The sequence below is a fragment of the Mauremys reevesii genome, linkage group 18, assembly GCF_016161935.1.
Source record: "Mauremys reevesii isolate NIE-2019 linkage group 18, ASM1616193v1, whole genome shotgun sequence".
NCBI classification, from domain to species: Eukaryota; Metazoa; Chordata; order Testudines; family Geoemydidae; genus Mauremys; species Mauremys reevesii.
This window is the reverse complement of record NC_052640.1, coordinates 13,261,466-13,286,235: the sequence shown is the minus strand read 5'-3', so window position 1 is coordinate 13,286,235 and position 24,770 is coordinate 13,261,466. Positions and strand designations below refer to the sequence as shown.

The following is a 24,770-nucleotide window of genomic DNA, read 5'->3' as shown; positions in this document are numbered from 1 at the left end:
TTGACAATGTGCGTCATCGTCTGTATTGCGCCGCAGCTGCACAAAGGGCTGTCACGAAAGCCTCGGCGATACTGGTTACCATTTTTTAATGGTATATTGCCAGTAGCAAAATGTATTTCCTTACCTCATTGACTTTCTGCTTTCCCTGATCATTGTAGTCATGAAATAATTCCAAGTAATTCAAAGCATACTTTTCAATTGGCGTCAGCTGTTTAGGAAAACACATTTTCAAATACTGCTAGTTATTTAGGTTTATAATTAAAATACAAACCTATTTTACCAGTTATTTAGGAAAAAGAGCATTCTTTATTTCTGACACACAAAAAAGTAGCATGGTCTGATGGTCAGAACATAGGCCTGAGGGCCAGAAATTCCCAAGTTCTAATCCTAGCTCTGTTACTGACTCACAGTAAGGCCGGGGACAGGCCAGAATGTCTTGGTCTCCATTTTGCCATCAGAAAAAGGAAGATAATACCACCTGAACACTGTAAAGAAGTCTTAATTGCTTTCCAGTAAGCAGGATATTAACTCTCTGTTTAGTCCCTGCACAGGGTGTCCGTAGAGCAACAAGGAGGCAGGGATGGGATACGAAGGTCTAATCAGACTAAGGAAATAGAAGAAACTCTAAAAATAGCTAACTTGATCATTAGGAAGAGGATAGAGGGTTGCACATACATCTGGGAAAGTGCTGGGCTGTAACCCAAGCTGGGGTTGCTTTCTGGTTATGTAAAACCATTTACTTTTACCCCAGAGCACTGACTCTCTCAAGCGAAAACTTGCTGATTGAAAAGTTTGTGTTGATGACCCAATAGACAGTCTGAGCTAGTTATGCCAATCACCCAAGGCTTTGCAATTAATTGCTGTTTGATGCCAGTGAGGTGATGTTGGGGTATTTCAATAAAATTCTGTTTCATTACCACACAGGAAGCTATTTTCAAAATGTTTCCAAAGGTTAGATATAAAAATAAGAGACATAATTCTACCAGATCCATAATGTCATCCAATTCCTTTAACTGTGACGGAGCCTTAATACTTCTTGGACAGCGTAACTCTGAAGTTACTTCAGTTCTTGACTCAATTCTTGCCTCTTGTGCATATTTTCCAAGATCCTCTTTTCTCTGTTCAACGCTAAGAGCCTTTAGAAAATATTAAAAACATTGTAAGAAAAAAAACCAGTGTGATTGTAGTAAAAGGTTACACTGGAATTGGACTTTACTCTCAATTTTAGAAAAGTAAACACACTTATGAGAATCTTAGCTGAATATAAAGCCATTTTTCATTTGATTCAATGAACAAAGCTAGGAATAGGGCAATAGCACAACTGTGGAAATAAAGAACTGGTGATGTGCACAAACAATAATGGTAGTTTTCTCATCATTGACCTCTCTATTTTCTTTATTACCTCAGATTTCAAAAATCACCACACAATTTTTTAGCAGATGTGCTAAACAAAATGAGAACATAGGATGTGCCCTCATCCATCAAAGAAAAAAAAATGTCTATGATGGTTAGAGTTTACTTCAACCAAGAATTGGGATCAGATTTTAGTAATACAAATCTATGGCATGCTACAGAATGAACAGTTCCAAAGCCTTATTCTCTGGAGTGCTTGCTGTAACCATTTAGTTCATTCTTTAAATTTAATCTTACAAGGATTACCAATAGATCTGTGTGTAACACTCAGGCATATATCATTATAGTATTTAAGTTATGATTTTGTTGACCACAATCTTTTCTAGGTGTGATTCATGTGGAATTTATATCCCAAGTTTTGTTTTGTGTTTCAGGCAAAAAACTTCAGCCCAAATCACTGACTTTCATATGATTTCATGTTACAGCCCTGCAAAACCCACTGAATTTACATGGTTTTGATGCCAAAACAATAAAACTTTTGCTTTACCCCAAAACTCTGCCACAGTGCACCCCAAAGAAGAATCTAAGCAAGTTTTTCAGCAAATCTGGGCAGAATCTGTATGCACATGAATGATGCCAAGACATCATACTGATCCCTGAGCGATTATGTCTAAATTAAACTTTTTTCATTCTTGATACTATGCAAAAGTTAAAATATTGGGGTACAAGTAACCTGTCTAATAACAAAAACACTTCAGTGGAAATGAAGTCAGGCTATTAGTATTTCTGTTCCTCTCTCTTACCTCTGCAAAAAGTCGTGCAACTTTGGACGAAATTGTTTCTGCCAGAGAAAGTTTCTCAGAAAGTACCACAAACTCCCCAGCTTTGACTCTGAAATCAAGGTCCTCTAACGAAGAATGGACTTCAGATAACTCCTGGGCAGTTTGCTGAAAGTCAAAAAGGTGTTTTAGATTCCCAATTATAATTAGAAAATTTGAAATGGCTGATTTTATCTTAAATCCACATTCTTGGTTCTTTCAGTAAACAGTTTATCCGTGAAGGGAGAATTATAATGGCATTACCTATTACCTATGAAAATTCTTAACACATAATACAAGATGATCTTAAAGTCATTCTCAACTTGACCTGTCTTGACAATGGTATCATATGACAGGTCTTGCCTTATGGAATGCAGAGGACATAAAAGAGTTATCCTATTTCTTTCTACAGCCCATCTTGTCCACAGTGGGAAATGGGAGTCATTGCTGAAACAACTTATTTTCATTTAGCCTAATAGTGTACCACCAGGAAATTAATTTTTAAAAAAATCACCCCACACAAATCTGAAAAATTCTTCTGGATGAAATTTTACTTTAAATGTAAAGGAATGTTTCTACATTCATTTAATAGTTACTAAGTGCTACAGACCAAATCGATGTAGCTTTTAAACTAGCCTTGTAAAATCATCATGAAAATTTCCTATGCGGGCACAAAATGTACTGTTAAAATAATAGTTTAATTTTATGTGCTTATGAAAGATATTACTAGCCCCAGGCAAAAGGCTGCTCTTTAAGACAGCAATGCTGCAAGGTGTTGAGCACTCTGATGCCAATCCAGTAAGGCTCTCAAATATGCACTTAGCTTTAATTTTCAAGCATCTTCAATAGTACTATTCACATGCTTAAACATTTTGAAGTACCTGTGTTAAAAATGTCATAGGATAGTTATTTCCCTGAGTGGCTACTTCTTTAATCAAACATTTAGTGCCATTTTTCAACAGCATCTCCTCTATGGAATTACCACTTACAAGCCTGTGGAACAAAACACCCAGTAAATACAGCAACATTAAAAACATGTTCTTCTGAAATTAAAGCATTTAACAGCTAACTTTCTTTATATTATAGCAGTGTCTAGCAGCACAAATTTAGTTCAGGGCCTGTTACGCATTTTCATTAGAGACCTTGATTTTTTCAAGCAAAACTTCAAAGTTCTTTTACAAGTTCAAATATCACTTTCAAAACACAGTTATTTTAAAAATACAGGACAAAGTTTGGAATAAAAAACAACTTTATGTAAAAATAACTTCAAAGCATAAAAATACTTGCAATGCATATCCCCAGTATGAAAAAGTCCACAATCTATACCTCCTGTTGATCTCCCTCAATAGCTTCAAACATTTAGAAGGGCAACTGTCAGGCTACAACTACTATACGTGGCACTTCATAGAAGCTAAGCAAGTGTCCATATGCTTAGCCCTCTGTTCAGGAATGAGCAGAGTCACCTAAGAGAAGCCCTCCATCACTAGTAGTGTCGGGAGATGACTGCTCTCTATAAATACATCAGAGGGATCAACACAAGAAGGAAAGAGGGAGTTATTTAAGATAAAGGCCAATGTTGGCACAAGAACAAATGGATATAAACTGGCTATCCACAAGTTTAGGCTTGAAATTAGATGAAGGTTTCTAACCATCAAAGGAGTGAAGTTTTGGAACAGCTTCTGTATCTTGAAGTCTTTAAATCAAGATTTGAGAACTTCACAAACTCAGCCAGAGGTCACGGGCCTATTACAGGAGTGGGTGGGTGAGGTTCTGTAATGTGCAGGAGATCAGACTAGATTATCCTGATGATCCCTTCCAGTGGTAAGTCTATGAATCTGTGAGACTAGAGCCTCATGATCACCAACACCTGCTGGTCAATGGTTTCAAAAGCTACCAATAGACTTCAGTCAGCCAGGACATTTATTGCCCATCACCATCAAGAGGTTGTCAGGCATATTAACCGTAACAGTCAGAACAGAATACTGAGAAATATAGATGATTTAGAATATGAGAACAGAAAAATGGAAGAGGAAGACAGAGATATAATGATGGAAAAGAACAAGGTTTTAAGTTTCCCGTTAGTCTTAAGGGGGGAAAAAAGTCTTCAGATGGAGAATATCCCAACATCAGAATGCAAATGTTTTATAGTGGAACTGATTTTAGTAGAAGCAGAGTTCAGCCAACATTGAGCACTTTTGAAAACCCCACCCCAAAGCCATTGCTAGGAGCACTTTGGCCAGTCTAAGTATTTTCCCCCTTTTCAGTTTTACAGCAGATACACTGGTTTCTAAATACTAGTGTCACCTGTATATGTGGATGTCTTTGTTTCTCCCAATTGTATCACACCATTCCTGAGCTTTTGCATGCATCAGTGGATCTAAATCAGTGTCACAGAACACAACAGTGTTTGCCTCTATGTGACTGCCACTCATGGAAGGACTGTGGGAGGAAAGAATGGCACAGAAGATTCGCTTATCTCTGTTGAATCTTTTTATCAGCTCCTAAATGGGAAAAAGTGAGTGTTACAACTCCAAATTGTTGTACATGAAATCTTTGAACTAGGTTTTTACTGCATCTTAAGAACAAGATCTTAAACTTCTAACTTTTTTATTTCTGTGATCTAGGTCAAAAGTGTTAACAAAAAGACTGTGAATGTCTTATAAACTGACACAAATAAATAATCCTAAATTTAATTTACATACTATTCTGAAATGTTTTAGAATCAGGCTTTAGTTGACCAATTTAAATACTACAGGTCTATGCAGTCATTCCATTTATCCTCTATAGAACACATCACAAATATCTTCTTTTGTTGTTACATTATGCATACTTTCTTCTTGATTTCTCTTTTTATTTGCTAAATTGAATCCCCCCAGTACTGATTGCTATGCTGCTTTAAGGCAAAATATTTTTCTTGATGTTTTACTCTGTATCTGGCTTAAAGCACAGTGATATATATACACGAGATGAAAAATGAGAAAGAAGAACTAACTATGTTATGGAGGTTAATGTTTGCTCAAATTGTAGACCCCAAAGGAAATGCAGAGTCCTACTGGGGAGGGATATGAGCATATTTTTAATTTATCCTCAGGCAATGCCAGGGCACTATACAGGCAAAAAAGCCCCTGGAGTAAGGCTGAGGAAAAGACAACAAACTTAAAAACACTCACCGTGCATTTACAGACAGTATAATCACAAGCATTAAGTCACGAATATTATTAAAACATAAGAGCTACTGTTCATCTCTGGATAAAATGATTTAAGGCTCTCTACAAGAAATAATCATGAAGCAGGACAACTCAGGATATGCGGTCTTGGCAACTTCCTCTCTTCCTTGAGACCTAGCAATTTAATTGATCTGTTTTTACAAAATGTGTTTTCTGTGCTACTACCACTTAGTTGTTCTAGCCAAATACATAATAGGCCTATGGCACTGCCAAATAGGAAGACTTTGTTTTTAAAAACAGAGTGCTGTCGTATAAATCTCCACTTGGGCTTTCTTCCTCCAGTTATATGAATTAGTAATAAACAGATGTTAAGAGGCCTCTCTCACCAGATATTGCTCACAGTTGACATTTTCATCAATTCTTATGTAGGTGAGAAAACGGACATTTAAGAACAGCTCCAATATATCTAACATTAGAATCATCTGCGTTAGAATCAGCGCACGGTGTCCTTTAGATTTCAACTTCTGAAGCAAGACAGCAAGAGCTTCCAATTTGCCTGTTTTTGAAAGAGAATAATATAAAGGTTTTCATGCAGCATTCAAGTGTCAGAGAAAAGAGGTCTGTATAATATTGCCACCCATTCTCCTTTACCTGAATCAAACTGCACCAGTCGGCGGTCAGGGAACTGTAGTAAGCGTGGAGTTGTAATCTGTTGTAGGTGATGTAAATAGGGAGCTGCCTGCTCTTTAAGATTCTGCTTGAAAATTTTCATTCCATGCCTATATGAAGGGGGAGGATTTCCGACACGCAAATATGCGGGAGCAGCAACTGCTGCCGGCAGCACACAGAGAGTGCTGTAAAATGAAGCAAAACTTTAATATAGCCTGAGCTGCTAAAAAATCCACAGTCTATATGGAACACTGAGCTAAATATTCAAAACCAGTATTAAAATATTAAGTGTCTGCCAACATAATACCTCATCCAATCATCAGCCTCATATGTCTGTATGGGGTTGTTGTTTTTTTGTGGATGTAAAATGTTTAATATTTGTAGATAACCTGGGATTACCATGCAATTTACAACTATAGTATCTTCTTACCTGCCAGGATACAAAATGTAGACAGCACAGGAGAACAACTAAACACGAAAGCAGCAAAGAGTCCTGTGGCACCTTATAGACTAACAGACGTTTTGGAGCATGAGCTTCCGTGGGTGAATACCCACTTCGTCGGATGCATGTGTAATTAAACATGAGGGAAAGAAGAAATAGTGCAGGAAACTTGATGTAACAGATTTACTTTCTTTAGCAAAAAAAATTGTTTTCATGATTCTACAGTTGTAATATATATATATTTTACAGAAGGGAAAGCTTTGTGGTAAAGTTTGTGTAAGACAAATGTAAATAAGTCTATTAATAGGACAGCTGAGAGGAATGCCTTCAGAAAATCCCAGATTTTACTACCAGATAAAATATAGATGTGTCAGTTTTATATTAAACTACAATTACCTATTAATATAATCCTTTAGGGATTCCTGTCGCTGATCGGATGTCAGGATCAGGGCTTGCAATGGATCATTTTGGCCTTGTGAGGCACTTGACGAAAGGCAACAGTTCACAAAACCAGCCCACATCCATTTGTTGTCCCTGGTAGAACTCTGCCGAGGAATCTTTTTTTCACCAATCAAAGAACAAATTCCCAACAAGTCTCTGCCATACAATGGGACTCTGGAACAACGTCGCTCATTTCCAGAAAATATTCTGTCCAGGCGCTCTTTTAGGTGCCTGTTCCTGTCCTCAAACGCTGTCTTTTATAATGAAATTCTGTTATTAATACACTTTGACTAGATATAGCTTATGTAAACAAAAGAACACACAAACATAAGTCATGCAAGAAAAACTTTACCTTAAGTGTGAATTCCAATAATGAAAGTGTGGTAAGATTAGGTAACAAACAAAATGCAGTAAAGAATTGTACAAGGATAATGAAAATATAGGTGTTGGGATAGGACATTTTAAAGCAATCAACAAAATTAGTTTTCCCATGTCATGCCAACTTTTCTGCTACCTTACACAATATGTGAATTACAGCAGGAGGTATATTCTGCATGCTTTGTTAACACACTGTTCTACTTGGTAGACACACACACACACACCCCTTCCCTCCCTCCCTTCCACCATATCTAGTATTATACCTGGGTTGGACATTCTAGGGTAGATACAGATTTTGATTCAGTTTCTGGATCATCCACTGCCAAATTGGTAACTGCATTTTTTCCAGAAAACAAACAGACAAAAAGAAGGTATTTATTTCATAGCCGATATAAAATTTCATTTGATGGATACAAATGATATTCTGATATAGGGATCTACTGCTCTCTAAAAACGCCACACATCAGCAAAGAGAAAAAGACTGATATGTATATACCATCTTTCATTCAAAGATCCCAGAAGGCTTGACAGATTTCACAAAGAACATAACAGATCTCTAATAATACAGAGGGAGTAACTGGTGGCTTTAATAAAACAAAAGAAATAATACTCTTGGGCATAATCTGAAGGAAAAACTATATTTCAATTTTAAATGGACTGAAAAAAGAAATATTACTTATCTTGTATTACAAGGCAGAGTTATATTTTCTTGCCTATTAGAAGTCTGATTAGCAACAGAAGACCAGTCTCTCATAGATAATATATTAATTAGGTGTGGTCAAAATATATCCAACTATACTAAATACTTGCATGCATCATTCACTGTAATCCCCTTTGGTCAATTTTTGAAGACAAAACTTAAGTCTTTTTGAAACAAACTGACATTTTGAATAGTTCAAAAACTTTTAGGAGCAAGCATTAAAGATTTAAAAATATATATTTTTCCAAAATGCGTACTAATAGTTAAAATTCCAGCTGCTCAGCTGGGCATCTCACCAAAATTACAGCAAGGCTCAGAATGCATAAGTCACACCATTACAAAAACATATATGTTTCATATACCATGAACCTGTTCTGCTCTGCTGAAGAGTTTGCTATTTAAAAAGTAACAAGGATCCCATTCTCTGCCTGTTTCAGAAAGCACATCTGTCAACTCTTAATATTTTCCAGCTCTTATGAATGGAGCTGTGAGGCGGAGTTCAAGAACAGTATGATGTACATGCATCCCAACTTTATTTACAAGGGCTGTGTTTATTTTTAAATAAATATATTTTTCAGATTAATGGAACATTTTGCTTGTCAACAGTGTCCATTTAGATTGATCAACTAGACAGTTCCATAGTATTCCATTACATTGCACTGCAGACTCAGACAACTGATGATCAATTATACTGTACAAAAATATAGTCTAGTATGAACAGATGTATTATATACCTAACAGAAAGGCATGGTGCCATCTTCTGACCGAGCTCCTTATCTGAATTTACATCAACTGTTACACTTCAACAACATCCAGATTATGTAGCTACTGGCAGTTTTATATAGATGGATTTTCCTTTCCTTTGTCTCCAGAACCAGAAAATGAGATCTAAGGTGTATGGTAGGTACTTATAGGTACTCAAACAGATGACAAAAAGTCTGTAGACCCATGCAACACTCCCCAAAGATGTCAGATGTTATCAGTCATAAACTAAATTTCTTTCTTTGTTTCTGACTAGAAGTGTCAGGACTCAATATTAATACTTTAGCCGTATTCCAAACTGAATAAATAGTATTCTGCTGAAACAAGTGATTCCCGTATGCTATCTGGCGAAAGAGTTACTTACTTTGCTGCGTTACTATTGTAGACGTTGGCACATCTGCTTGATGCTTTAAATGCTTTGGGAAGCCAGTATCTTGAACAGTCCCAGCCCCAGCACGATAGAGGGGTAACAAGGCAACTGGCCACTGAGATTGCAAATCCCGCAAGTCTGGCACTGAAACAATGTGAAGAACACTTCCTGCAACGGTAAATGCACAATTTAATGAGTAAATTCTGGAAATGGCAAATCTATTCTACACCTATTTGCCACTTCATGCAATAAAAAAATTAAACCATACAATTAGAGCAGTATAATGACACCTCGTCATTTTTCCTATAAATGTTTTTTATGCCTCACAAACGTCCTGTGCGTAAGTTTCCCCTCCCTGGTCCTGATGAATAATTATGTAAGAGTGAATGCAATGAAAATCTGTCCGCAAGAGAGCAATCACTCTAAATACCAGACAGGTATCAGACACCTTAATGGATTCCTGCAATTTCTTCATCTGGCCTAAAAAAGGTGAGCTATTTCTTCCAATAGTATAACCCCCACAAAGCCAACTTTCCCCACTGCTCACACATTTTACTGCCTCAATATACATCTTGGAAGTAATGGTCCTCCAGAAACTCCTTCTGCAGAGTAATATGCATATCTGCTTCTGGGCCAGAATAATTTTAGGTTTAAGCTGTTGTTTTTTTAAAGACAAGTTATAAATTTCAGTTCCCCATTCCCACCAAAAAGACCCCTAGAAGACAGCATATGCATTGTTATCACTCTTCCCCTCCCTGAAAGCTTTCCCTTTCTTTAACTCTGTCAAAGATATATCATTGAGGTTAGGTTTTCCAATTAACTTCCCACTCTGGGGTATAGATTTAAATCTTTTTCTGAAGTCTTTTTAGGAGTGTGGAGTACCTGAACTCAAATTCCAAAAAAAAAAAAAAAAAGCCCTCATTCCTATATTGTATATGTTGATTTCCAGGACTCATCAGCTCTCTAAAACTTGAACTATATACAGTAAATTAGTTCTAACAAGTCTGTCACTGATTTAAGTATCAAACGCTTTCTCCTTTCCACATTACTCTTATTAACACTTGGACTTCCATAGTGTGTTTCATCTAAGGATTTCTAATCACATTACAAATGTTATTTGTGCCTTACAACTCCCCTTAGTGTCCCTGTGGTGCATAAACCTCAGTACCAATGCAAAAATGGTTATTAGTACAACTATAAAATTTACAATAATTTTAGAAACATGTCTTTACTGAATTTTAGGAGAGACAATTTCTTTCATACATATAGATTCAGAGATTACAAAGCCAGAAAGGACATTTGTGATCATCTAGTCTGATCTCCAAAGGACTTTCCTGAATTAATTCTTGTTTGAACTAGAGTACATCTTTTTAAAAAATTTCTAATCTTGATCTAAAAATAGCCAGTGATAGAGAATCCACCATAACCTTTGATAAATTATTCTAATAGTTAATTACCCTCACTGTTAAAAAATTGCACCTTATTTCCAGGCTCAATTTGTTAAGCTTCAGCTTCTAAGACACTGGATCTTGTTATACCTGTCTGCTAGACTGAAGAGTTCATAGAAGTTTTGTTCCCAATTTAGGTACCTATAGACTGAAATCAAGTCACCAGTAATCCTCTTTTTGTTAAACAAAACAGATTGAGCTCTTTGAGTCCATCACCGTAAGGCATGTTTTCCCATTCTTTACAGTATTCCAGTAGAGGTCGCCCATGGAACGTGAAGCGTAACTCACGTGTTTGTGTTTTTGGCTGCTTATTTTATTAAATGAAATGTCCAGACTATCTGAAAAACTCTTAAGAAATCTTTGCTTTCTCCCAGTAAGTGACAAATATGAAAAGCTTCAAGGAAAATACACCTCTACCTCGATAGCCAAAAAAATCTTACCACATTATAGGTGAAACTGCACTATATCGAACCTGTTTTGATCTGCCGCAGCCGGAAGCCCCGCCGCCCCGGAGCGCGGCTTTACCGCATTATATCCAAATTCATGTTATATTGGGTGGCGTTATATCGGGGTACAGGTGTACCACCTCTTTGGCCATACATCTGTACTAATCACCTCAAGGGCTGATGGCACAAGTTCTGGAATGCAGCTTTACAATTTTATTTTGCCTAGTTATTCTATATTGTTTTATTGTATTTATGTTAGACAGATACATCTAAATGTTACTTATTGTGATTTTTACCTTGAATAGTGTGATTGGTAGGAGTCTATAATTGTAAATTGTGGGTGAAGCTATTAACAACCAAGAGTTGTGATGTGTAGCTCCTAGTTTATCAAGGCCACAAAGCCTAAGGCAAGAGCCTCTTATAACCCCTCTCTTCTTTTCAAAGAGGAAAAAACTTCAGTTTTAAACCCACACAAAGAATTCTTGAAATATTTTGATTTAAACTGATTTCTTTTATATACATTCATTTAACTTTAAGGAAAGCACAAAGACAAAAGCAATGACCGTAAAGTTGAAACCTTACAATCCTGCAGCATGTGCATTAGTAGATTGGGTGTTCACAAGCTGAAGATGCTCCCAAGAGCATCCCGTGAAGGTACTGAACCAATTTAAAAAAAAAAAAGTGATAACAGCTGATATTTGGATCCTGCCAACACTCTGAAAGAGGTTTGTATTTAGTGAAACTACAGAAAGAGAAAGAAATAAATCTCCCTGAAATGAGATACCAGATCTCAGCACTCTCATCTCAGCACTGTCTGTTCATGTCATTCAAGCAAGTGGACAAAGCAGCACACAGTATCAAGCAGTAACCTTCCAGTTCAGCACTGCTTCTGCAACACAATAAAATTACCAAGCCATCAGCACCGCTGGTAAAATGATGTTTGCAAAAGCATTGCCAAGGGATTGGACTTAAATTGTTCTTGTAATAATTTTAATGTGTGTTGAAATGCTATTGTAATGTAAGGTACTAACAACTTCTCTTGTTAAACACCAGATTATTTAGACTGTACTTTTGGAGGAGGCGGCTTACCATAACAATGGTAGACAGAGAGAAATAGTGTGATTTAATTTGAATTTAAGATTCTCAGTATTCATTATTCACCTACCCCAAGACCACCTCTTAAAGTGAATTGTTGGGGCTTAAGGAACTTTGCTATTTCAATTGAACTGAAATATGGTCTTTGAAACTGAAGAAAGTACTCAGTTAAGATCACTTGTCTCTGCCCATTTACAAACTGTTTACGTTATCCATGATAAAACAAGGTGAGTACCAGAGGTGGGAGTAGAACCTAGGAATTCTACCTTTCAGTCCACAGCTCTCAATGCCTCCCAATTATAATTTTGCAACAAGAGCTCAAACAGCTTTGCAAAAAAAGACCTGACAATTTTGACACAATCCCAGCACAAGTGTTACAGGCCTCCTTTCCTTTCTGCCATGATGATTTATAATAGTAATAGGGTATTAATTTTACCCATCCATCATTGAAGTAAGCGGGCCAGTAGAATTTTGCAAGTTAAAGAGAATACAAATCTGTCCATTATTGCAATTAAAATAACCATTTATAAAAGCTATAAATACATTTTAATATAATACTTTTTATGTAATAAAGGATTGGGATCCTGTTGTGCCAGGTAGGCACTGTGCAAACATATATGCAGAGATGTTCTCTTCTCCAAAAAAGATTATAAACCAAGATTTTCAATAAACAGCCAGATGTTTTGCTCCAATAGGCTTAGCAAAAGCAATTGCTTGAAGCTGAACAGTACAGTACCTTGAAGTTGCCGAAGACGCCCTCCAGTAAGCTGGCAGAGTTGGCCATAAGATAAAGTAAATGTTTTCCCTTTAAACTGCAGTGTTACAGGCATGTTTGGCTGAATAGTTTTGCCTTGTGCTCCCGCTGTGGAGGCCAGCTGGCTTAGTTTTACTATCTTGTCACCTGGTAAAAACAGAAGGGAAAAAGGTGCACAGCATTTAAATTGAGATGTTTCTCTTTCAACACCCCAAAACTTGGGGACTGACCCTACACATGCATTGTGTGTCACATTTCCAGATAGGAAAGCAGATCAGCCAAACTCCACATTTGGGTCATGAGCTGCACTTTGCCATGAGCTACTGTAGAGGTTCCCTATTGCAATCATAGCTTCTTCAGTACAATTCAGTGTTTTCTTTCCCTCCTCAGAAGTTGCAAATAAACTCTAATAGTTTGCTAGGCATGAAGCCACATCTAAATGATTGACAGAGACAGTCAGGAACAACAGGGCAACAGCTGTGTGGACACACTCCACATTTGCACTGTAAGTAGTATTTGCAATAATGTGCACATGCATTTTAAATTTCTCCCATATTGTGCAGGGCTTTAAAAAATATGGCTTGATATATTTTAGGCAGTAAGTGTACTTAGGAAATTGACTAAATTATCTAATAGGTCTTCTCCATCTCCAACTTCTGTTTCGATTCAAGATTTGTTTTCTTGCTGACTAAGTAAGCTTTTAGATGGAATCTGATTATTATTATTTTACAGGGTCTTCTACTCTATCTCCAGTCCTACTCAATACTGGACTATGGATACTTTCCAAACAGATTTCTATTTATGTAACTACACAGACCTACATCAGAAATAGGTTAACCATCAACATGTAGAGAATTTAATAAAGGTGTAACAAGCAGGACTTTAGTTCCAGCTCTCAGTCACCTAAAACGGGTCAAGGTTTCAGAAGGCTGTGTCACATGATACAAGTCAGTGTTCAGCAACTCTACTGGTTACTACGACAGAGAGTAAGACCAAGAACGGCAAGTCTAGTTAGCCTATGTAGAGAGACAGTAAAAGGTTGATACATGTCTGACACTAAGGATGGCAGGGGAAATATGTGGAATTGATTTAATCAAGATGAAAATCCATGGAATCCCCAGAGATCCCCAAACATTAAAATTTCCAAGTTTGCAAAGCAACATTAATCTCCTCATAGAAGAAAAAAATGAATTATCTGTTTTGACTTTGAGAGAGAATTCAGGCTAGAGAACCTGAGCAAGCTACATTTAAGAAAGGGATACGGATAGTTCTCAAGCTACAAGGAATATTTACTTTGTGCTGAAAAAGCTCTGGAGAGAAAAGAAAGTAACAACAGTGCGTTGGTATACAGATCAAACCTTTCTTATTACAATTTGCTGAAAATGTGGCAAGAGGCAATCTTCTTTGTCTTTTCCCATGATGTGTTTCCATAACCGTTACTGTATTCCCTGTATGCCATGATGGAGGAGTTGGGAAATCTACAATCCTACCTTCAGGTTTCTGTCCATATTCCACTGGTTGAAATAACCTAGATATATTAAAAAACAAAACAAAACCACACACACACAGAAAAGGTATATCAGGAATTAATAAGAAATGCTATTAACCCTTTCATCCAAATACAAAACTCAAGTTAAAGGCCCAATTATTCTTTATAGTGGCTTAGAGGTTAAAGGAGCCCCACAGAGCACACTAGGAAGGAATCTGACTCTTTCTCCCAGAGTTTACCAGCATGCAGAGGAAGCACATTCTCTGCTACACCACTTCAGAAGGTGCAGTATACCCCAGGTACCCACTCAGCTCCATAGGCTGGTATGGAGGGATATCAGGGTCATGGGCCTGCATCCTTCCCACCTCTTTTGGAGTGTTTCACTTCTCCTGCTCCCAACTGCCACAGAGGTGTTAGCAAGGACCAATATCTGTGCTTTACAGAGCACATGGTCTCAGTCATGGCTGGCTGCAGCTCAGGGGCACGTGGGACAGGGAGCCCTGTAATCTCACATGCTTTGAGCACCTACAGAGCAGTCTCCAGAATAATCTGTAATTAAGCTTAGTGTGTATTTCTCCACTGAGAATAGGACTGCCTGTCACCAGAATGATGTGAAACTTTCTGTATATTAATTTAGCCGCCCTTTCAATTGTTAAGGTTCCTCCAATGACACAGATGTCTAATACAATCAGCATAGGATACTCTTACAGTCATCCACAAGCCAGAGCTCATCTGAGCCTAAATGTCTACATGGCGATTTTTTAGCCCCACAGTCCAAGCCCCGTGAGTTCAAGTCAGCTGACCTGGGCCAGGTGCAGCCATGCTGCACGTCTTTTATCCCTGTGTAGATGTACCCTTGTAGGTTACAAACAAAGTTGATAAGTAGCAAAAGACAGCCCCCTTTCCTTCAGGGGACAAACATATCATCTCAAGTAGCTGTCAGTTTGGGAGAAAGAGACAGAGAGTCAAACTGTGACAGTTCTGAACCTCTCCCCCAATACTGTTCCCTTTTTGACTGGCATTTCCAAAACCGCGTGTACCTGCTTGGTTTGAGCTTCACTGGGTTGGGTCTGGGTGAAGGATGAGGGGAGCTGTAGATCTCTTCAATAAGCTTTCTAGTCACCTTTTGTTTTGGTAGCACTTGTGCCTCATAGTCAGTCATTTTGTTTTCCACCCCAATCAGATCAAAGAGACAAGTGTCTGAATCCTAGTTTTAATTTAAAATAAAAAGTATTGAGAAAAATTCTAACAATTCCTAACCAGAAAATTAAGAAATACCAGGTTCTTTGTATTTTTTAGAGATCAAGTGTGATAAGAAACAGTAGGAAGACAAAGCAAGGAAAAGAAGAAAGATCAAGCATCACATGGTTTTACGTAAAGCAGTTACTTTAAAAGATTCTGGCAGAATAAGACAAAAAAGAGTGATCGGCTCAGGTCACCAAAAAAAAGTCAGGGATAGGATAGCAGTCTTCATTTAAAACATTCAATTAAATGTAATGTGTGTTCAAAGCATCTGTCTTCCCTAATTGGTTTCTTGTCTTCCCCTCTTCCTAACATGGTAACTCAGGTCTCAATCCCTCTCCTTTTTTGTCTTTTATCATCTACTCCAGTTCCTCCATAGGCTTTTGGCCCTTCCCAATTCTCCATCAGGCTTGATATTTTAAATTTTGTAACTGCTTACAACCCAAAGATACATATGGTTTTTATTCTGTGCTTTTCCCGTGCCACTTTCTTATTATAATGATATATATTGACACTTTTAATATAGCTTTAAAAAACAGAAAATAATGCTAGTAGGTATGTAGAAATGGTCTGGCCTACCACAGAGTTAATTTCTTTTGAGTACATCAGTCTCAGGTCAATTGGCCATTTTGGAAGTGAACAAACAAGCAGACAATGCCCATTTTCTCTTTAGGTTCACTGGAATGTGAGAATCTATACTCACTACTCAATAAAAACTTAAGAGGGGACCCACAAAGGGACTAAGGTGTTCCACCACCCAACGTCGCAGCACGGCAGCTAACTTCTAGGCACCTAGAAGGTCACAGGAACAACACTACTATCCACAAAGCCTGAGTTAGGCGCCTAAGGCACCCAAACAATTAACAAGGAGAAATAGGCGCCTTTGACTGTGATCCACAAAGCCAGCAGGCTAGGCAGCTGGGCCACTTAAACTAGCCAATTGGAAATGCCAACCAAAGGGGTGTATGGTAAGCCCCATCATTCTCTTGGACTCAGGCTCCTAAATTGAGGCTGCAGGGAGGTGCCTATCTCTGTGAGCAATCCACGAACCAGGAGCAAGATACGCATTTGTCTGACTGGGCCCAAAACAAAACAGCCGGGGAGAGAAGGGGAATGACACACCTTCCTTATAACCTTTAGGCACGTGGATAGGGTGCTCACCCAGGATATGGGAAATCCCCAGTTCAAGTCTCCCCTTTTGTTGAGCAGAAGAAGGGATTTGAACAGGGATCTGCCACCTCTCAGGTGAGTGGCCTAACCACTAGGCTACAGAATCATTCTAACTATCTTGGGCCCAATGAATATTTAATTATTCATCTATTTAATTAAAGTGAAATAACTTCAATAAGAGACTGAAGGAGCCCACATGAAAATATTCCATAGTATAGTGATTAGGGCAGTCAGGGCGCAGGCACTCGGGCGCACACACTTAATATCTCCAGCTAGATTTGAAAAACAATCTCAAGTGTCAAACCAAGCACACAAGGATTATTTTTAACATTAACTTTTCCACTAACCTTCCAAAGGTCCCGTTCTAGTACCTTTAGTACTAGAGAAGCAGCTGTATATTCCAGTGTCTCTGATACATAGGAGGAGCCAGAAAGCCTGGGTTTTATCAGATCAGGATGATTACAGATCCTTTGGAGCTGCATCAGAACATGAAGGACACTGACAAAGTTTCCATTTTTAAGAGTTTCTTGGATTCTATTCATTAAATGAAAATAAATTTAAATGAAAATTAGATTTAGAAAAGTTAGTTTCCAGTAGCCTAGCCTTTCTAGCTCTCTGAACCATTCCACAGATAATAGAGGTGGTGGCATGTTCATTAATTGCTGATTCTAGAGTTACTGTAAGATCATAAACTTCTGGAAAGTTTTATGGAAGATCTTTTTCACAATTCCTCTCAAGTCTATGCAAAGCTAGCAGAACTTTAACTGCTTAGGTCCTGATCCTGCAAACACTTAAGCATTAGCATAACTTCACTCTCTCAAATAGTCCTATTGCCTTAAATGGAACTATTAACATGACAGAATTTATGAATGTATGTAAGTGTTCGCAAGATGAGACCTTAGATTTTAATACCTGACCAAATATCTCAATTTCTTGAGAGTCAGAACTTGAAAAGTTCACTGCAGAAAAGAACAGCAATTTAGACAAATATTCAAATATTATTTATGCTAGTTATTAGTATATCTTTCAGCTATTAAAATCACTTGAGAACTTAATCTAGATATGAGGTGTGGTATGTATGCACATATTATGCTTATGGGAAACTTTACGTATCATCCCACTGTCTGTAATAATATGTAACTCATCTGTTTTCCTTGTTAAATTGAATTTACGCTTTCCTGCTCACGAACAACCTGTTTATTAAAAATATATTTAACATTTGTGATTTTGAACATAAAAGACAGAAGTAAATTAATGTTAAACTAAATGATTATTGCATTTAGTAAGCAGATAACATACTGTAATTACGACATGTCCTTTAGTCACAAGGTTTAGGTTGGATGGTTCACATCAAAAGAATCTTCCTTGCCACCAATCTCCATTCCTATTTGCAGTAAGAAAACCTGAATATTCTCTCACTCTAATAAAGGCAACATTATGATTCACTGTTTGTTTGCTTTACCTTGGTTGTAATAGCACATCTTCATACATAGCCTTCTGCCGATTAGAAAGATGACATTTCAGCACATATTCATATTTCTTTGGTAATTGTTTTTCAACATGTCTTTTGGATCTTCGCAAAATAAATGGTTGAATTATCTAAAAGAATAAAGGCAAGTAATAATTAAGTGATTATCTACCTGTGGCAACTCACAATAGGATTAAAAGAGTATCTTAAAGGTGGACATACTTTGTGCAATCTTGTAGCCACTTTATGGCAATAATCTTGGGTCCCCTCATTGGCTGCTTTCACCAGGAAATCCAGGTAAGGGATGGAAATTCCTGGAATTAGAAAATGCAGCATGGTCCACAACTCCCTCAAGGCATTGGGCAAAGGAGTGTCTATCAGGAGCAAACGATGCTGGCTGTGAACAATAAGAAAAAGATGCAACTCTAGCATTAAAAATGAATTTAATAATTTAAAAAAAGAGTAATTTCCATAGCAAACAAATTACAAGAAAAAATAAAGTTTTAAACAACAGTTATTTTGTGAACAAAATAATGGATAGAGACATGCAAGAGGAAAGAGTTTATTAATGTTCCAGACCTCTGGAGATGAAAGAGTGCCTCCCAGTGCTTCTCAGTCAGATTTTTAATTTTCTGCATGTCATCTACAACTAGGTACCTCCATCGCATTTTCCTCAAGGTTTGGTGGCCTTTAAACAGTTGCTTGTATGAGGTGATACATACATTAAAGCTATTGGGTTTCATCAACTCCTGCAACATACAAATCTTAAAGATTTCATCTTTATTCTCTTTTTTATTGGAATGAAGAATAAAGATTGGTGAGTGGGTCTCCTTTTGGGATTCAAATATATTATGTGCAAAGTTTTACATTCAAAGAGTGTACTGAAATCAGCTGACACAGCCTTATTTAATTTTAGACTGTGGCTAAGTTATTGGGAACACAATAATATAAAATATAATCAATATGACTAGATAAATACTGATTAATAAATAACAGTCATTTTTAACGTGTCAGTGCCTGGGCATAATTTTCTGCCTAACCTTGAAAATCATATATAATCTTGGACATTATTAATGGAGGCTGTTTTTCTCTGTTCAGCAAAAGTTGCTTCTGTACGCAATGCTAAAACAAGTTAAAAACAACTAGCTTCCTAGCCAGCCAAAAACTCCTGATAGTAAGAAGTCCCCCATTTAAATTATGTTTTCAAATCACTTGCTGAAATTGCAAGGCTCTGATTATACAAAAGCAAGCCTTTAGTTTAAATAAGAACTAAAGTATTGGAATATTTTTAAGAGATTAAAAATAAAGATATTAAAGTGAATACTATTGATAGGAGTGAAATCTGCCAAGTAACTGATATTTTGTAAAGCCAAGTGAAAATCTTTAGGCAAATTCCACCAACAAGGGCCACAAGGACTATCTACTTGACTGCAAAAGTTGCTAGCCACTTGAGTAACCACAGACTTGATATTTTTGGGAAATGCAAACTAAGGAACCTATTTAGAAACACAAAAGCACAAATAATTTTAACTACATGACTGAAAGAAAAAGTCAACAAAGATGCAAAAGGTAAAGAGACATACAACTGTCATGACCTGCGATTTCATTAACTGTCTCCTGCTCTGGCACTGCATGAAGCTAAGACAAAATGAGTATGTGAATTCTGTGGAGTATAAAAGCATCAGAGAGGATGGGAAAACTACACAAAGTCAAAAATACTTCCTGCTATGAAGGACCTCCGACTTGAAAAGGAAGTGAAGTCAAACAACAGCAACTAAAAAAGATGGACAACAGCCCCACAGAAGGCCCAAAGGGACTTTTGCAAAAAGCCTCATATGGCACAACCAGAATGCTCTTGGCAGATAGATGTTCAACATCCCTTACTGTGAAAGTTTCCAATAATAAGAATGAGAGAAATCTCTATTATTTGTTTTGCACATAAAGTTGGTAAACTTTGAAACCTAAAAAGAAAGCAGACCATCATCAGCTGGCCACTGTAAAGCAGCTCCTGTTGGTAACTATGAAGTGCAGGTCGCAAGCAAACCATGATTAGTGCTCTTTTGCTCACTCACTTTCACACACGCTCTCTCTGAAAGGAGACTGCTGCATAATCAGAGAACAAGAATGCAGATGTAAGACCACCTTATAGAAGGGTATCTGAATTAAAGCTTCTACCCACCTACATCAAGAGGCACCACTCATCTATAATGAGGATCAATAATTCCAAAATCATCTACTCAAAGACTAAAGTATTAGAATAAATTTGCCATTCTGTGATTTTAGAATATAAATCTCAGAATAAGTTGCTGCATAGCTATATTTAGAAGATTGTGGATTGTAGTGTTTTCATTTCTTGATCATTAATTTAACTCACAATGATACATGTTCTTTTAAGTTTTGTAAAACATATATAGTGATAATTGGATACATTATTGGATTAACCAGGGAGCAGGAAACAACTTGTAGATACAAAGTGTTTTCTCTTGAGGTAGCAGATAGTCATTAAGAAATCTTTTCTCTCTCTTTACAATCGACTCTTTCCAAACTGCTTCCTATAAATCTGCATATTATTGTAGTGTTTCTAGCCACTGAGCTCAATGGAAAGACCCCCTGTCGAACAGGCTACATTAATTAGCTATCCAGACACTTCTGAGATTTGTTTCTTGGTCATAATTTGCTGCCTCTTTTGGCATGTTTATGCTACTGTAAACAACACGTTTTGGGCATGGATTTCTTACAGTACCTGTTTGTTTTCTATAAGTTCTCTTTGGCTGCCAATACACAGAAGTTTCAACTCAGGACACCAGTGTTTCAGTTCAATCTCCCACTTTAGTATGTTACGGCTCTGTACAACAACAAGATGAGGACCCCAATTACCTACAAGGAGGTACAAATACAACATGTATTAGAGAAAAATGCACATGGCTTCACAATTCATTAAAAACTGATGCACAAACAGAAAAAGCTTAGTCAGAAGTCTTTATTTATTCTACCTTAATTTTCATGAGTGGAACTGATTAAAACTATTTTTTATCCTTTAGACATATATTTGACAATGAAGACATTATGTATATGGGTTTACAGTAAAAATTAAAAAACTCACTTCATACCTTCATTACAAGCCAGGTGTGTGAAAAAGGCAATGACTTGCGTAGTTTTGCCAAGTCCTGCCTCATCTCCCAGAATACCATTGAGATTCTTCTTATATAACTTCACTAACCAGTCCAGCCCAATCTTCTGATACGCTCTAAGAGTCCCATACAACAGGGATGGAGTATCGCCTTCTACTGCCGTTGTGATTTGAGCACTATCTTTAGGTAACAGCACTTCTGCAGCAGCAGCAACCTCTACTATGTCTCTCATGTGTTTCATTGCAGCACTTGTTTTCTCTGTACCCTCATGCTGATCAATTCTGAGGAGTGACTCTATGAATACTACTTCCTTCAGAGGGCTCGCTCTCTCACTTACAGAGTCTTCCATTTCTGAACAAAAGTAATAAAATTCATGAAGTTTCCTGGACCTGTGATGCGTGTTTCAGTAACAACTGATGCAATATACAGACATGCCATTCAAAAATGTACATTTCAGCTGTGCTAACCATTGGGATATAAGAATTCTGGACTGGGACAATACATACATACACACACACACACAGATTTTTTCATATAAAAATAAATTTGACATTTCTCCAGATCAAGTATATTTCAGGAGATCAGTATTATCTTATAAAAAGGCCTCCTACAATATACATGCTGGAAAGATACCAATGCTAGAAAGACTTTTTACAAAAGAAAAAAACCCTCCTACACATTGAACCCACATTTGATAAACAAACAAACAAACAATCTTCCTACCTTCTTTGGCTAAATCAGTCAACTCAATTTGATGAGCCATGTTTTCTTTTTCAGAATTTTGCACTTCAGCATTCTCTTCATCTATGTCTAAAACCAAGCATTAGTGATATTGTGAGTACAAAAGGCTAGCAATTTAATTTCTCTGTTTACAGTTACAAAGTCACTTCTTGTCATTTAATCTCTAAGAATTTTCTACCAGCAATGAGCCAAATTTGCCCCTCATGTAATGCAACTTAGGTCAGCATTACTGTCATTAATGGACATGATATGCATTTACAGTTGTGTTGGAGTTGTAATAGCTCCAAAGATAGCCAAGAAGGCTGAGAACTGTCATTTTAAAATGATGTGTGTCAGATTTATTACTGAATAAGGAATAGGTGAATTTCACCCACTTTCCCCTAAATGAAATTAAAGATAAGCTGCTTTTCACATCATAAGTAAGGCTGTAAGAAAGTTGTGATATTTTTGTTCAAAAGTTGTGGCCACAGTTTGTTAAAGCTGCAATTTTGGTGTGGTCACACTAAAAACGCAACTTTGCCCCATATCCAGGCTTGCTCCACCCCATCATGGGGAGACTGGAAAGGAATTTCCATTGCAGCATGGAGCAGGCAGGAGCGCACAGACCGAGCAACCCTGCCCCAGTAATGGCAGCACAAACTCCCCCTTTCAATCCCTCCCCTCACAGTGCAGGTCCCTACCGGGCCAGGCTGCCAGGGGTTCATTTCAGCACTGCCAGTCCCTGGACGCTGCTGCCAGCAACAGGAGCTAAACTCTTCGCAGCTGGCTCTAGGCATCTCTGTTCCCTGCCTGTCCAACAAGGAGAACAGCTTGGCTTGACATGGTGAACAGGCAGCCAGACCAAATTTAAGCAAGTGGTGTGGCAACCTGATGCACAGGGTTGAAACATAGGGATGCCATTTCAAACCAGACTGTTCTCTTTGTTGGCAGGGAGTAGAGGCACACAGAGCCAGCTGCAGGGCTGGAGGCGCTGAAATTTGTGACAACTTTAAAAACTTGTTTTGTCTGCTAAAAGATGCAGTTCGCAAAACAAGGGAGTGGCCCAGGATTTTCTTACACCCTTAATCATAAGGGCATTTTAGCAGAAGATATTCCTTACTAATTATTTCCATGCTCCACAATGTGTTTCCTTAAAAGCTTCTTCAAAATTTAAGACTAAAGGAACATGCATATGATTAAACAATCATTAGGCTTTGTAAGCCCCATTTCAAAAAAATACATACAATTGGGGCAATTTTGTCTTTAAGCGATAGAGTTTATGTTCTTAAATTTCTAATTTAATTAATTCTTACAGATAGCTTCACAGCAAACCCTATAACTACAACTGAAAAAAAGAAAAAACAGACCGACCTTCATGATCAGTAAGCAATGTGGTTGCTTTTCTTTTTCTCCCAGATATTGCTGAATCCTAAACAATAGAAAATAGAGTTTATTTTACACAAATTATAAATCCCAAACCTTCAACATGCAAGATGCAAAATAATCAGTAAGCAGTTGTAATTCCATATGACCATTTCAAAGCTTTCAAAGACAATCCACATGCTACTTTCCCTCCCTGCCCAGACTCCCTCTCAAATATAATTATACAATAGTACAAGGCCCCAATCCCACAAACACAGGCATTAATCTGGACAACTATACACCTCTAAAGTCCATACTGAGATTTAAATGAAACCGTCCGGGGACAGGATACTATACTAATGCATCTAGTTTTCAGACTGAGGTTTAAGCATGTTTTTACCGAGACTAAGTTAGATTTTTAACAATGAACTAAAAACAACCACCATTAACTATCTGCATGTCTTACGCTGACCACATGAAAACAAAAAATCATCTCACTGTAATTAGCACTCATTTCAGGACTGTAAAATTAACACAAATAAAATAAGTAAGCTCACTAATTCATTCTGATTTAACAGTAGTTACCTGAATTCTCGTATCTTGACCTGAAAGATAACACCACATTAGACACCGTTTTTATATTGATTAACATAAAGCACATCTTATTGAAAATTATTCAACGTTTCTTCATTTTTTAAATCAATTTCTTCAAGAATGTATGAGATCATTCATGATTATGTGCCAAGGAAAAAGTTATAAAAAAGCATGAAGAACTAAAATCAATGAGCCCTGTAGCTTTAATTAATGTTCAAATTTAATTCTCGGGCCAAATTCAGCTCTGGCATAAGCAAGTACAACTCCACTGAAGCGGGAGGGGGCGCGGTATTAGTGCATCCCGTCTCTCAGAAAACCATGAGATGTGCCAAATTAAACCCACATAGGAACAAGAGTTTAGCAACATTAGCAGGCTAATGAACTCTCAGTGAGAGCTTTAGTACTTCTGGGTATTATGTTCAAATATATCTATTCTAAAAGCAGCACAAGTAAAGTTCTAGTTAAACTGGGAAAGATAAAAGTTAATAAGGATACAAAACTATGACCAAGACATTTGTTTTTAAATTGTATTTTGATGGCCTTTCACCATTTCCATCTTGTGAGAATCTTCTGAAAAACATCTTGATAAAACAACAGCCATGTACCTCTTTTTGAAATTTCTTGTACATTTGAGGTTTTTTTCATTCTTTCTTCTTCTACTTGCAGTTTTAATTCTACCACCTAGAAAAGGAAGTGTGAGGTGAAAGGAAAGCAATAAACATTAATGAAGTTAAATGCATTTAATCTTAAA

General features: G+C 37.3%; 1 protein-coding gene and 1 non-coding gene across 11 annotated transcripts in view; both read right to left on the bottom strand.

The window, feature by feature from the left end:
• LOC120386327 (E1A-binding protein p400-like) overlaps positions 1–21,089 on the bottom strand; it is a 34,680-nt gene extending 13,591 nt beyond the window's left edge. For 5 of the 10 annotated variants that reach the window (XM_039505512.1, XM_039505515.1, XM_039505519.1 and 2 more), the window contains exons 1-17: positions 18,792–18,891; positions 18,435–18,609; positions 18,207–18,343; positions 17,092–17,278; positions 15,373–15,539; positions 14,202–14,371; positions 12,826–12,990; positions 9,095–9,268; positions 7,532–7,602; positions 6,846–7,144; positions 5,990–6,192; positions 5,725–5,894; positions 4,476–4,672; positions 3,053–3,164; positions 2,157–2,300; positions 984–1,136; positions 125–208 (exon numbers count right to left, since the gene is read on the bottom strand). In XM_039505512.1, the coding sequence (XP_039361446.1) occupies positions 125–208; positions 984–1,136; positions 2,157–2,300; positions 3,053–3,164; positions 4,476–4,672; positions 5,725–5,894; positions 5,990–6,192; positions 6,846–7,144; positions 7,532–7,602; positions 9,095–9,268; positions 12,826–12,990; positions 14,202–14,371; positions 15,373–15,539; positions 17,092–17,278; positions 18,207–18,343; positions 18,435–18,609; positions 18,792–18,880 (2,697 nt within the window). In that variant the 5' untranslated portion in view covers positions 18,881–18,891. Of the gene's footprint in view, positions 1–124; positions 209–983; positions 1,137–2,156; positions 2,301–3,052; positions 3,165–4,475; positions 4,673–5,724; positions 5,895–5,989; positions 6,193–6,845; positions 7,145–7,531; positions 7,603–9,094; positions 9,269–12,825; positions 12,991–14,201; positions 14,372–15,372; positions 15,540–17,091; positions 17,279–18,043; positions 18,129–18,206; positions 18,344–18,434; positions 18,610–18,791; positions 18,892–20,955 lie in introns of those variants that run through there. The other 5 variants (XM_039505516.1, XM_039505514.1, XM_039505517.1 and 2 more) reach the window with 5 other exon arrangements.
• LOC120386533 lies at positions 5,179–5,316 on the bottom strand. Its single transcript, XR_005589769.1, has one exon. It is a non-coding gene; the product is annotated as a small nucleolar RNA SNORA49 (small nucleolar RNA).
• Positions 21,090–24,770: the final 3,681 nt, after the last annotated feature.